At 37.4% G+C, this 14,198-nt stretch overlaps 5 protein-coding genes and 2 non-coding genes across 7 annotated transcripts, besides 1 other annotated feature; 2 read left to right on the forward strand and 5 right to left on the reverse strand.

Moving 5' to 3' along the window:
- Positions 1-243: 243 nt before the first annotated feature.
- On the reverse strand, positions 244-1,428 carry HGH1 (Hgh1p; the record flags this gene model as incomplete). The annotated part of the gene is made up of 1 exon (NM_001181316.3): positions 244-1,428. The coding sequence occupies one exon, from the start codon at positions 1,426-1,428 to the stop codon at positions 244-246; it is 1,185 nt and encodes a 394-aa protein (NP_011703.3).
- Positions 1,429-2,055: 627 nt separating this feature from the next.
- On the reverse strand, positions 2,056-5,121 carry BUB1 (protein kinase BUB1; the record flags this gene model as incomplete). The annotated part of the gene is made up of 1 exon (NM_001181317.3): positions 2,056-5,121. The coding sequence occupies one exon, from the start codon at positions 5,119-5,121 to the stop codon at positions 2,056-2,058; it is 3,066 nt and encodes a 1,021-aa protein (NP_011704.3).
- Positions 5,122-5,962: 841 nt separating this feature from the next.
- Positions 5,963-6,291: a long terminal repeat (Ty1 LTR).
- Positions 6,292-6,405: 114 nt separating this feature from the next.
- On the forward strand, positions 6,406-6,478 carry YNCG0041W. The gene has a single exon. It is a non-coding gene; the product is annotated as a tRNA-Lys (tRNA).
- Positions 6,479-6,680: 202 nt separating this feature from the next.
- CRH1 (transglycosylase) lies at positions 6,681-8,204 on the reverse strand (the record flags this gene model as incomplete). Its single annotated transcript, NM_001181318.1, has 1 exon — positions 6,681-8,204. The coding sequence occupies one exon, from the start codon at positions 8,202-8,204 to the stop codon at positions 6,681-6,683; it is 1,524 nt and encodes a 507-aa protein (NP_011705.1).
- Positions 8,205-8,721: 517 nt separating this feature from the next.
- Positions 8,722-8,827, reverse strand: YNCG0042C. The gene is made up of 2 exons: positions 8,792-8,827; positions 8,722-8,757 (listed from the first exon to the last, which is right to left on the reverse strand). It is a non-coding gene; the product is annotated as a tRNA-Trp (tRNA).
- A 1,604-nt stretch (positions 8,828-10,431) lies between these two features.
- Positions 10,432-12,243, forward strand: HIP1 (histidine permease; the record flags this gene model as incomplete). Its single annotated transcript, NM_001181320.1, has 1 exon — positions 10,432-12,243. One exon carries the CDS (start codon positions 10,432-10,434, stop codon positions 12,241-12,243), a length of 1,812 nt encoding a protein of 603 aa, NP_011707.1.
- A 580-nt stretch (positions 12,244-12,823) lies between these two features.
- Positions 12,824-13,822, reverse strand: TDH3 (glyceraldehyde-3-phosphate dehydrogenase (phosphorylating) TDH3; the record flags this gene model as incomplete). Its single annotated transcript, NM_001181321.3, has 1 exon — positions 12,824-13,822. One exon carries the CDS (start codon positions 13,820-13,822, stop codon positions 12,824-12,826), a length of 999 nt encoding a protein of 332 aa, NP_011708.3.
- Positions 13,823-14,198: the final 376 nt, after the last annotated feature.

The raw sequence follows: 14,198 nt of genomic DNA on the forward strand, positions 1-14,198 counted from the left end.
TATAATGTTATGTACTTAATAGGTTATTTAGTTTTCGTTCTTTTCATTCTTTCCTTTTTCTTTCCATTTAATCTTATGTAGTTACATTATACTGTCATTTTAGTTGCAGTAAGTATACTTTTTTATCTAGTCTTTTTTTCTGCCTTTTTTTTGAGAAAAGACTCAGAATTCTACTAAACTCTAATATATTGTTATTTCTGTATTATACAATTCTATGCTATGTGAACTGTCCTTGAAAGTGACCTAGGCCACTTCGACAATTTCATCTTCTTCGTCGTCATCTTCTTCTTCTTCACTCTCCTCCTCTTCTTCCTCTTCCGCATTCTTTGATGGCATCTCTTCCACTGCTCCCGCACCTGGCTCGCCTCTCATTAACATATTAACAATTCTGTAACATAATTCACCAATATCTTCATTCTCAACGTTTTTATGCAGCTCCCTCACTAGTGGATAAACGGACTTGTCTCTTAAGTATTCTCTTCCAGCATGCGTTGTACATAGCAAAAGAATACTTTCTAAATGACAGCATATAATTGCAGGAATCGGGTCTCTTTCCTTGTCCTCTGGTAATAATTGAAGTTCATCTGGTAAATTGAACATATCTTCCTCATCAATTTCAGAATCTTTAGCACTAGCAATAGGTAGCAGGATGTAAGGCAACAAGTTTATTTTTTCATCTTTGAGTAACCTTTCATGAGTTTCAGAATCAAATAGGGAATTTTTAATTGTGGAAGCGACACCTTCTCTTCTTACCTTTGCATCATATTTTTCGGTAAATACTAGCAATTTTGAAATAGGAACAACCCCATCGTATTCCTGCTCTTCAATAAAATACATCCTGCCCAATTTAAACCTCGAGATATCCGCAAAAAAAAAGGCTAAATAATTGAAACTGGCATATTTTGTTAATTTTTTATCATAACCCTTAACAAAGCAATCCATTAAACAATCCATGGCTCTCAAACTTTTGAAAACTTCTTTATTTAAAGCTGCTAACTTCAAACCATCATCGACCTCCTCACCGCTTGAATTCCTTTTGATATTCAGAACAGCAAGAATGCCGTCATCCTTGGCTAAGTTGCTTAATAAGATACACATTATATCGGCATTTGGATTGGTTAAATCGACAATTTTCCAAACCAAAAATTTTAAGAACTTCTTGTCATCGCTCAATATAATATTTCTTACTAACTTGTCTTCAGATAAATTGACCAATATAGTGACACCTTGCTGAATAATAACACGGGTGCCGTGTTCTGGATCCATGATCATTTTTATTATATCCTTAATGGGTCTGTAGCTATCATTTTTGAAAACTTTTGAAGTGGGACCAGCACTAAATCCAACTAGATTATCAATGGCAATCTGTCTTACGGCAGGTTGTGGTGAATGCAGAAATTCCACTAATTCATTCAATTGTGAAGTCATCACTCAATTTTTTGTTGATTTTTTTGAGCTATTTTTAATTTTTAAATTAAATTGATACCGTTTTAAGAAGAATAAACTTGTCGTTATTAGAGTAGGTGCGTCATAAATTGATGGATGAGATGAGAGAGCTCAATATGAAAAAATGAAAAAAAAAAAAATTTGAAAAAGCCCTTCGAGGAAGAATAGGGAAAAATCTACAATAATAATTATCGTCTGGGGTGATAACAGAACACATCGAAAGGTAGCACTACCAGTAACATCCCAATTGGCTCTGCAGCTATTAGATGAAATATACTGCGAATTGCGAATCAAGACATCTATTTTTTATTCTTGTTAGTTTTCGCGGTAACAAGTGGAGCAATTGCTACATACTCGATGTATGAAGAGCTTCAGTAAAATAATATCATAACATTATCGCCATTTTTTTGGTACTTGTTTTTCCATAAGTGACAGATGTCAAGATTAAAAAAGAATATATTTACTCAACCTGAGAACCTGCTAGTTTTATATTACCTTTTATATATTAATGTTACAATTGGCTCTACCTGAAGTTGTGTTGTCATTGCTATGGAATCTGGCAGGACACCAAAAAGTCACCTATGCGGGAGATGAAGGCATATTTATTCACTAAAATCTCCTTGACGGTTTCCCCTTATATTGAAAATGTGATAACTCCTCTTCAATGCTTAGAATTACGTTTCTTAAGTGATTTTCTGCGTGCTGTTCCAGATGGCTTTCTATCAAATTCCTTATTTCAACAATCTTTTCAGTCATCGGCAAAGCTTGATTGGAAGCTTGACCGCTATTTAACAGTAAATCAAATATAACGCCCCATATTTCTTTTTTCCAATACCTTTTGAATGGGTTCTTCAATTTGCATCGTCCATTCTGCAGCTGGATTGTTTCTATGAATTTTCCAAAAAGCATCGAATGTATGACGCCTGCTAATCCATAATAATCCGCTTCATAACTCCATGGCTTGCCCGCACGCATTTCCCAGCAATCTTGCTGATCAGCCTTCCAATTTGATTTGAATTTCGTTCCAGGTGGTAACAGTGTCATATCAAATGATCTACCGAAATCTATTAAATAGATTCCCTTGTTTTCCCAGCCATCCTCTCCATTGCGCATATAATGAGCACCCAGGGGTTCGCCTGGTTTTTCTAATCTGATCATGCAGTTATCTGGTTTCAAATCGCCATGTATTATTCCCACTTCATGTATCTTTTCAAGTACTTTCATTAGCTCGACAGTGATAAACATGCACAAATATTCATCCATTATTCCGTTGCCGTCAATTGCCTTTTCCCGTTGTAAATTAATTAAATCCAAGACCGTACCTTGACTGGCGTAGTTTAAAACAAGGTAGCTCTCATCAAGGAACAAGTGTAAAGCACTAGCGTTGATTATTGACTTTAATATTGTGCTCTTCCTCAACCTAAACTCCACTTGGCTCATTATGTAATATTCCCATACACTTGCAGGTTTTTCTACTTTCAACGCTCGCAGATGTCCTTGACTAGATTCTGCTAGATATACAGTGGCATAACCTCCTTCGCCTAATTCTCCGCGTATACAATATAAATCACCCGTCTTCTTGAAGTCAACAATTGGGTTCTTGTTTTCGTTGCGGGATACCCTATGGATTTTTTTCAATAGAGAACTCATTTTCAATTCTTGGTTGTAGTTATAAAAGGTGTTATATTGGAATAATGGGGGCGAAATTTCGGATAAAAACTTCGCTCTTAAATTATTACTAAGTGGGTTTTCAATAATGACAGGCGGTTGATTTTTTATTTTAGTGAAGGGAGGTATGATCGTTGGGTAATGCTCTTTACTCTTTTCCGAATGTTCTGCAGTTTGTAAAAGCTTTTCTGCTTGTGGTTCAGGTTGTGTGAGAAATGGAGAACTTTGAATGGTTGTGCTTGTTAATTGAGTTTGTGTTTCTGTATTATCCCCCGATTTCTTATCTTCTGTCCTTATTTGTTCCTTAGGTGTCTGGATTATAGGTACCACATCTGTTTCAGTAGTTTCTTTTATAGGCGTCATGTAGTCTGCCTTTTCTGGCCGTGTGCTACTATTCGACAATCTTTCATATCGATCGTTGGTTTCATTTGTTGAGGTAGTTTGTTGTGACACCGTCTCTTGTTTAGGATCTTTAACTTCAGTTAAATCTTCAATATTCTTTGCTGTAAATTCTTGGGTAAAATTTTCGAAGACGTTGAATTTACTTGTAGTGGTATCATCACCATCTAATAGCGCACCCGGGGTTGAATAATGTTGATTGAACATGGAAAAGACCTCATTTATAGCGTCTTTTGAAAAAGCTGTTACTGTAGGTGAACGGGAAGCGTTGGATGTTAGTGAGGGCTTCACTGGTGTCTCATGCGCGAGGTTTCCATCAACCACAGGCTTCAAAGGTAAAATAGACGTTGTCGTTTGCACTTGTACCTGTGTATTTTTATGGTGTGTGCTCTGGCTGGGATTATCGTCATCTTTAAACACCTCAATTCGCGTAGATTTGGGGACAACGGGTGGCTGTGATGAAGGTAAGTCTTGCCGTCTCTCTACCAGCACATCGAGCTTACGTTTCTTCCTATTTTTGTCACTTGTATAATCTTCGGTGTGCTTCTTACCTCTGCGCTGTACCTTGTAAAGTCCCTTAATCATTGCCAATATTTCTTCGGTGTTGAACTCCTCATCATTTTCTGGATATATTAGATTAAAATTAAAAACTATCCGTTCAGGTTTCCGTCCCGGAGTATTGATTAGTTTGTAGACTGGATTGTTAGATTGCTTTTGATCTGCATATATTGAAGTTTTTTTATTTCCATTCTTCAAGCGTTGGTTAGAGGGCTGTTTAGAGCTATTCAAATTAAGCCTCTCTGTTTCTGACTTAAAGTCAGCAACCACTATAGAATCTTGATATACGTTAGGAGCAGACTTACCAACTCCAACATTAGAGTTCAGGTTCGCACGATTTTCCTTGTCATCAGTCATCAATGATGAGGTTAAAAATTTACGAATGAAAAATGGTGCTGTTCTATAAATTAACCTTCCCTTCAATCTTTCCCTTGAATCAGGTACACTGTTCTGGTTTTCTACGATGTTCATTTCTCGGAGTCTGTCTTCATAATTGCTTAATGACCTTAATAGTCTGTTGTAAGGCCTGCAATTGTTTTCAGCCCCTAGTTCTAATAACACCTTTGCTTCTAGAAAAAATTGAGCATTTTCTAGTAGCTTGGAGAACTCTTCATAAAATAACGAAAGCTTTGTTCCGATTCCCTTGTTAAACATATATTTAAAAGTATTTTCACTCTCGTGGAAGTTGTTGCTAAGAAACAAATTTATATACCAAATCCAAATTTTTAAAAATCTGGGATCGTTCCTATAGGTTTCCATATCTTGTATGTAAATCAAGCATCTTTCCATTGTACTTCGGAGAACTTCTTGACCTGATTCAGAATCTACTTCAATATAGCTGGTGCTAATCCATATCATATAATCTAAAAACAAATCTAAAGGATCATCCATATCCTCTAAATCATTTAGAAGTCTCTGTTCATAAGCTATTTTTGTCTGATTCAGTTGACTATGCTGCTCTTTTTGAGATGAGCTAACGCCTTTCGATTGCGGAAATGTGTCTTTATCTGATTCATAGCCTCGTACAGTAGAACCTAAATCTAAATTCATTTCCTGGTCAGCGTTAACATTCAAACAATAGGAACCGTCAATAATCTTTCCATGATGAAAACTTTATACTCTATTCTAAAATCACGTATATTGTGTATGTATATGAACAACGCTTTTTTTTCTTTATTTACTTCCTAGCGCGTATCGAAAGCGAAAACAATGAAAGACCAAAAAAACCGTGTCCGTTACAAGATGACCCCATGGACGTGAAGTCAAACGTTAAACACACTCCTAAAATAAAAACCAGCTATTGAGCATTAATTAGTAGAGAATTCATTAAGACATTACCTTGAACTATTTTAAAAGTTGGCACAAGTTATGGAGTCGGTAGAATAAAACTCAACTGTCATCAGATTCAATGGAAACTGAACCATGAGAATTGGGGGGATAAAAGGATTAATGAGAGGTGACGTATAAAATCAAGATAAGAAACCATTACATAAAACGTTCAATTGCCTTTCTACTTGCATGTTTTCAATACCTCAAAAGGAGAATGTTTTGATATATGTTATATATCATTATTGTCTTCGCTAAGAACGAAATCTAACAATTCTATTTTGTAATTTACCTATTCAGCATATAATTGTTACAGAATTGGATTTTTATGTTCCTTGAGATAGCTTTCGATATTTTCTTCGTACAGCGTCGATGTCTCTAGTTTTTATCCAACCGCACTTTATATTTTAACGTTTGATGGTTTTCTATCTTGGCAGCGTTAGAACTTGATGACAATTTATGGAACTTAGTTTCCTATTAGAAAGGGTAACTGTGGCATAAATGTAATAGAAGTTTTCTTCGAGAATTATAAACTGTTAGAATAAGGACTACAACTATCATCTATTGTTGGAATGAAACTCTAAATTATCTTTTATTTAGTAGTATTCGTTTTACTAATATATTATCATATACGGTGTTAGATGATGGCATAAGTTATGAGAAGCGGTCATTGAAGTTAGAGGAAGCTGAAATGCGAGGATTGATAATGTAATAATGAAACATATAAAACGGAATGAGGAATAATCGTAATATTAGTATGTAGAAATATAGATTCCATTTTGAGGATTCCTAGATCCTCGAGGAGAACTTCTAGTATATTCTGTATACCTAATATTATAGCCTTTATCAAACAATGGAATCCCAACAATTATCTCGAAATTCACCCATCTCTCAGAATTATTCACCCAAATCTCAGAAGACTAAAAAAGAAAGAAATGTGGATAATCGAGTCTATAGATTCTTAATTACATATTAAACCTGAGAGGTCAGATTTCCAATAATAGAATAGCCTTGTTGGCGCAATCGGTAGCGCGTATGACTCTTAATCATAAGGTTAGGGGTTCGAGCCCCCTACAGGGCTTTCTTTTTTTCTTTAAAACACGATGACATAAATTTCCTTTGTATGAACCGTACCCTTAATAATAAAAGGAAAAATCATGCTTTAGGTATAAGACTTTCTGTTGTATTAAAATTTAGTATTTATTTTTATTATGCTATTATTTTTTTCGGTCTCAAATGTTACTTAGTGATCTACGAATATTGTTCTAAAAGAAATTTTCCACTTATAGCAAGGCTAGTAAAGCTACGAGTACGGAAAAAAGTTTTCCCTCTCTTGGTAAACTCTGAGCTAAATCAGCACCGTTAGAAATTTGAACAGAGTTTGTCGAGCTGGCTTCGGAGGAAGAACTTTGGATTGTAGATGTGTATTTGCTTGATATCTGGGTAGTAGAACTGGTCACGTCATTACTTGATGTTGCGACACCACCCTTATCTTGTACAGGACTGTCCGATGATACGGAAGATTGTTGAGTAGTTGGGGCAACTGTAGACCTAGTGGTAGAGGAAACAGTGGCTGGGGTCTTAGTGGAGGAAATAATGGACTCACTTGTAGAAGAGGAAGCCACTGTTTTCTTGGATGAAGAGGAGGATTGCTTTTCGAATGAACTAATGGAACTAGATGTGGTGACTGATGAGGAAGCAAGTGTTTTAGATGAAGTAGCGGTCGAAGAAGATGGAGATGTGGATGAAGAGGAAGATACAGAAGACGAAGAAGATACAGTGGAAGAAACCGAGGAAGACACAGTGGAAGAAGCCGAGGAGGACACAGTGGAAGAAACCGAGGAAGATACAGTGGAAGACGCCGAGGAAGATACAGTAGAAGAGGATGTAGAGCTGCTGGAAATACTACCACCGTTGGCTAAAACTGCGAAATCTTCTTGGGCTTGGTCATACCTGCCGTAAATAGAACCACCGTCAGCTTCAATAGATTCCCAAGAACCAGATTGGTCACCATATGTGTACTTTTTACCGGTAGAATAATCAGTTACAATGACCTTTTCAATGTACATAGTGAATGGAGCGTCATTGTAGTTGGTTTCACCACCAGCCCATTCAATGGTACCAGCAGCATTGTCTGGGTCACCACCGGCCCAGATACCCATCATTAGGTACATAGGAGATTGTGGGTAACCCTCACTTGATGTGTTTGATAATACTCTGACAGACTCTCCATCGAGGTACCAAGTCGTCTTGTCCATCGCCCAATCTAAAGTGTAGTTATGAAATTTGTCGGTAGGAGTGTCGACACCGTGAAATTCGCCTCTGTCGTATGTTGTGGTATCACCTTTAGAAAAGAAGTTAGATTGGAACTGAGTGTTGTCACCACCCACCCATTCAATATCAATTTCATCCAAATCATCACTTTGTAAATAGAATGATGAAACAATACCGGTACCATTGGCAGCTTTTAAGATAACTTCCAATTTACCATACATGATATAAAAGTTAGACTTCAAACTTGGATTATCGTATCTTTTCGCCAGTGTCATTGACAAACCGTCTGAACCGTACTTGATTTCACCTGCGTGCTTCAAGTCGGTAAACCATTTGGATGAAGATGAGAAATCTTCGCTAAAACTAGTTGCCAAAGCTGTATCCGGCGTACAACCTGTAGTTTTTAACGGGTTACACGAAGCAGTGCTAGAAGCTGCAGTTGTACTGTCTGCAGTAGCAGTACTTTCGGCAGCCGCGAATGTAGATAATAATGAAGAGGCACTGAGTACCGTTAGTAGGTCAAGCACTTTCATGGTTTTTTGCTGTATTGAATTATTATGAATATTATATTATCTTAACCTTTCTCTTGCTATTTAGTAGAAATGTAGAATATGGAGAGGAGTAGGCAATTATTGAAAGTTCCAAAAGTGTTTCACCTTTTGTTCTTTTTCATGTTACTAACCAGCAAGTATTTATATAACATCCATTGTTGCATGAGGGAAACCAGTAACCATACGCTCTAATTATATCACATTCCCGATTCGGAAACATTGCTTCTTGATCGAGCGAAAAGAAACTGCCCTTGCAATTAATAATGTCATTTTCGTATCCCATACCACGAAAAGCAAGCCCTCAGAGGTTCTAATGCATTATAGCTCAGATCTATTTTTACTTTCCTGGAAAACGCCATCGAAATAGTCGCCAAAAAAATCGATGGGCTGGGAAAACGCGTCATCAATTCAACCGAATAAGGAAAACTAAGCCACTTCACGCGGTTCGCGATATTTGTCCAGCCTCTTTTTCCGAAAAAAAAAAAATTAAATAATAAAATGAAACGGACAGGAATTGAACCTGCAACCCTTCGATTGCAATCTTATTCCGTGGAATTTCCAAGATTTAATTGGAGTCGAAAGCTCTACCATTGAGCCACCGCTTCATCTTGAAATATCGAAGATATAACATTTTACTTGTCTGCCGAAATTCTGTGTTTGCTATAATGTTTGAATTAGAATCTCTTAAAATAGCTACTCATACTTCTTCATAACTAATCCATTAGTGACCATATGAAGTAATCGGACGCCACACATCATTGATGTTTCACGATGGAGAATGATAACACACTAAGTGGCATTGTGGGCAAAGTAAGTTAAACACCTATTGCTCAAATGATCAACTTGGTGTTTGCACATATACGGATGTAAGTCATGACATTGAAATCATAATATGCTTTCATGATAATCATATGAGCATGTTTAATATTACTAATAAGGCTGTATTCTATACTTCTCTTATATAGAATAAGAAGATCTGCATTTATTCTTGATTGACACTACAGTTCAACAATTAATTACCAACAGAATTAATTACTACCTATCGTTCACAAGCTACTACGTTATCATACACAATGTAAAAATATGACACAAAAATGGAAAACCGTCATCAGATTTAATGGGGCTGAAACACAAGAATTCATAATGTGATAGAATAATGGGTGAAGTGTATAAAGAAGAATATATAATATTACTGTGTAGAAATATCAATTTCCCTTTGTGAGTTCTCATAACCTCGAGGAGAAGTTTTTTTACCCCTCTCCACAGATCGATACTTATCATTAAGAAAATGGGACACCAAGGTTACGGAAAAATCTACCCGGTCTACCTAATTACTCTCTTGGCGCACTAGTTTTCCGAAAAAAACAGGTAAATTCTTCTTTAGATAAAGATAAATATAAAACTTCACAGCCATTCACTCACACAAACTAGTCCCTTAGGGTGCGTATAATGATCTGTACATCTTATTTCTATATATCTTACCGTGTATTTTTTCTTTTCTCAATTCTTGTTCGCAAATAAAAAGATATTCGTGTTTGTGGAAGAACACTAGTTCCGTTTTGTATTCAACCTGGAAATTTACAATAGATCTTCATCATCGTATGTCTACCATGTTAATCTCCCGTTAAACTGTTTCACGTTATCAAGATTATGTCATCTATTCCTGGGCGAACATAATTCCTTACAAAAACATTTGTCATTACACAAGTGTAAGGGGTAATGAAAAGTAATTTTGTTACAAGTACGCAAAATTCGTTTATTTCAAGAAACACTAAGGATCGTCATTTCCCTTTCTGACCGATGTTCCTTCTTTTTGCTATTTTTTTCCCGAGTCATCTCATCGTTTTGAGTTTTTCCTAGTCCATTAAATTGTCACCTTACTCTCGGAAAAAAGAAACGACAAATGCTCCTAGTGCCGTTTTTCGAAGCTTGAAAAAAAAAATTGCAAATTATTTAATTTTGCTGCTAAGGAGTTGAAGTAGGTGCATTCCGCCTTATTGATCACCCTGTTAGATTTGTTGCGATCGTTATAGTGCTAGTTTGTCCATTGTTGTGTCATAAAAGATAGCTTTGGGAGAAAATTCATCAAAACAACATATCATCAGCGTTATTACAATTCATTGTCCTTCCCAAGTTTTTTTGACGTATAATATTATCGCTATCTGACTCATTAGTACACAAATACAGATATACAACCTCAAAATCAAAAATGCCTAGAAACCCATTGAAAAAGGAATATTGGGCAGATGTAGTTGACGGATTCAAGCCGGCTACTTCTCCAGCCTTCGAGAATGAAAAAGAATCTACTACATTTGTTACCGAACTAACTTCCAAAACCGATTCTGCATTTCCATTAAGTAGCAAGGATTCACCTGGCATAAACCAAACCACAAACGATATTACCTCTTCAGATCGCTTCCGTCGTAATGAAGACACAGAGCAGGAAGACATCAACAACACCAACCTGAGTAAAGATCTATCCGTGAGACATCTTTTAACTCTAGCTGTCGGGGGTGCAATAGGTACTGGTTTATATGTGAATACGGGTGCTGCTTTATCTACAGGTGGTCCGGCCAGTTTAGTTATTGATTGGGTTATTATCAGTACATGTCTTTTTACTGTGATTAACTCTCTTGGTGAGCTGTCCGCTGCTTTTCCCGTTGTTGGTGGGTTCAATGTTTACAGTATGCGTTTTATTGAGCCTTCATTTGCATTCGCAGTGAACTTAAACTATTTAGCACAATGGCTAGTTCTTCTACCCTTGGAATTAGTGGCCGCATCTATTACTATAAAATACTGGAATGATAAAATTAATTCCGACGCCTGGGTTGCTATCTTTTATGCCACCATTGCACTGGCTAATATGTTGGATGTTAAGTCATTTGGTGAGACCGAATTTGTATTGTCCATGATTAAAATCCTCTCCATCATTGGCTTTACTATCTTAGGTATTGTTTTGTCCTGTGGTGGTGGGCCTCACGGCGGTTACATTGGTGGTAAATACTGGCATGACCCAGGCGCTTTTGTAGGGCACAGCTCGGGAACTCAGTTTAAAGGTTTATGTTCAGTTTTTGTTACCGCTGCCTTTTCTTATTCCGGTATTGAAATGACTGCTGTCTCCGCTGCTGAAAGTAAAAATCCAAGAGAAACCATTCCCAAGGCAGCAAAGAGAACTTTTTGGCTGATTACCGCCTCTTATGTGACTATATTGACTTTGATTGGTTGCTTGGTTCCATCCAATGACCCTAGGTTACTAAACGGTTCAAGTTCAGTGGACGCTGCCTCATCTCCTCTGGTTATCGCAATTGAAAACGGGGGTATTAAAGGTCTACCATCATTAATGAACGCCATTATTTTGATTGCTGTTGTTTCCGTGGCTAACAGTGCTGTTTATGCATGTTCAAGGTGTATGGTCGCCATGGCTCATATTGGTAATTTACCAAAATTTTTGAACCGTGTTGACAAAAGGGGTAGACCAATGAATGCTATCTTGTTAACTTTGTTTTTTGGTTTGCTTTCCTTTGTGGCAGCAAGTGATAAGCAAGCTGAAGTCTTTACATGGTTGAGTGCCTTATCTGGTTTATCGACAATTTTCTGCTGGATGGCCATTAATCTTTCCCATATTAGATTTCGCCAAGCCATGAAAGTTCAAGAAAGGTCTTTAGACGAATTACCCTTCATTTCTCAAACTGGCGTCAAGGGATCCTGGTATGGTTTTATCGTTTTATTTCTGGTTCTTATAGCATCGTTTTGGACTTCTCTGTTCCCATTAGGCGGTTCAGGAGCCAGCGCAGAATCATTCTTTGAAGGATACTTATCCTTTCCAATTTTGATTGTCTGTTACGTTGGACATAAACTGTATACTAGAAATTGGACTTTGATGGTGAAACTAGAAGATATGGATCTTGATACCGGCAGAAAACAAGTAGATTTGACTCTTCGTAGGGAAGAAATGAGGATTGAGCGAGAAACATTAGCAAAAAGATCCTTCGTAACAAGATTTTTACATTTCTGGTGTTGAAGGGAAAGATATGAGCTATACAGCGGAATTTCCATATCACTCAGATTTTGTTATCTAATTTTTTCCTTCCCACGTCCGCGGGAATCTGTGTATATTACTGCATCTAGATATATGTTATCTTATCTTGGCGCGTACATTTAATTTTCAACGTATTCTATAAGAAATTGCGGGAGTTTTTTTCATGTAGATGATACTGACTGCACGCAAATATAGGCATGATTTATAGGCATGATTTGATGGCTGTACCGATAGGAACGCTAAGAGTAACTTCAGAATCGTTATCCTGGCGGAAAAAATTCATTTGTAAACTTTAAAAAAAAAAGCCAATATCCCCAAAATTATTAAGAGCGCCTCCATTATTAACTAAAATTTCACTCAGCATCCACAATGTATCAGGTATCTACTACAGATATTACATGTGGCGAAAAAGACAAGAACAATGCAATAGCGCATCAAGAAAAAACACAAAGCTTTCAATCAATGAATCGAAAATGTCATTAAAATAGTATATAAATTGAAACTAAGTCATAAAGCTATAAAAAGAAAATTTATTTAAATGCAAGATTTAAAGTAAATTCACTTAAGCCTTGGCAACGTGTTCAACCAAGTCGACAACTCTGGTAGAGTAACCGTATTCGTTGTCGTACCAGGAGACCAACTTGACGAACTTTGGAGACAATTGGATACCAGCGGAAGCATCGAAGATGGAAGAGTGAGAGTCACCCAAGAAGTCAGAGGAGACAACAGCGTCTTCGGTGTAACCCAAAACACCCTTCAACTTACCTTCAGCGGCAGCCTTAACAACCTTCTTGATTTCATCGTAGGTGGTTTCCTTGTTCAACTTGACAGTCAAGTCAACAACGGAGACATCGACGGTTGGGACTCTGAAAGCCATACCGGTCAACTTACCTTGCAATTCTGGCAAGACCTTACCGACAGCCTTAGCAGCACCGGTGGAGGATGGGATGATGTTACCGGAAGCGGTTCTACCACCTCTCCAGTCCTTGTGGGATGGACCGTCAACAGTCTTTTGAGTAGCAGTCAAAGAGTGGACAGTGGTCATCAAACCTTCTTCAATACCGAAAGCATCGTTGATAACCTTGGCCAATGGAGCCAAACAGTTGGTGGTACAAGAAGCGTTGGAAACAATCTTCAAGTCAGAAGTGTATTTTTCTTCGTTAACACCCATGACGAACATTGGGGCGGTGGAAGATGGAGCAGTGATAACAACCTTCTTGGCACCAGCGTCAATGTGCTTTTGAGCAGTGTCTAATTCCTTGAAAACACCAGTGGAGTCAATGGCGATGTCAACGTTGGAAGAACCCCATGGCAAGTTAGCTGGGTCTCTTTCTTGGTAAGTAGCAATCTTCTTACCATCGACAATGATGTGCTTGTCATCGTGGGAAACTTCACCAGCGTATCTACCGTGAGTGGAGTCGTACTTGAACATGTAAGCAGCGTAGTCGTTGGTGATGAATGGGTCGTTCAAAGCAACAACTTCGACGTTTGGTCTAGACAAAGCAATTCTCATGACCAATCTACCGATTCTACCGAAACCGTTAATAGCAACTCTAACCATTTTGTTTGTTTATGTGTGTTTATTCGAAACTAAGTTCTTGGTGTTTTAAAACTAAAAAAAAGACTAACTATAAAAGTAGAATTTAAGAAGTTTAAGAAATAGATTTACAGAATTACAATCAATACCTACCGTCTTTATATACTTATTAGTCAAGTAGGGGAATAATTTCAGGGAACTGGTTTCAACCTTTTTTTTCAGCTTTTTCCAAATCAGAGAGAGCAGAAGGTAATAGAAGGTGTAAGAAAATGAGATAGATACATGCGTGGGTCAATTGCCTTGTGTCATCATTTACTCCAGGCAGGTTGCATCACTCCATTGAGGTTGTGCCCGTTTTTTGCCTGTTTGTGCCCCTGTTCTCTGTAGTTGCGCTAAGAGA

The sequence above is a fragment of the Saccharomyces cerevisiae genome, chromosome VII (genome assembly GCF_000146045.2).
Source record: "Saccharomyces cerevisiae S288C chromosome VII, complete sequence".
In the NCBI taxonomy this organism is placed as follows: domain Eukaryota; kingdom Fungi; phylum Ascomycota; class Saccharomycetes; order Saccharomycetales; family Saccharomycetaceae; genus Saccharomyces; species Saccharomyces cerevisiae.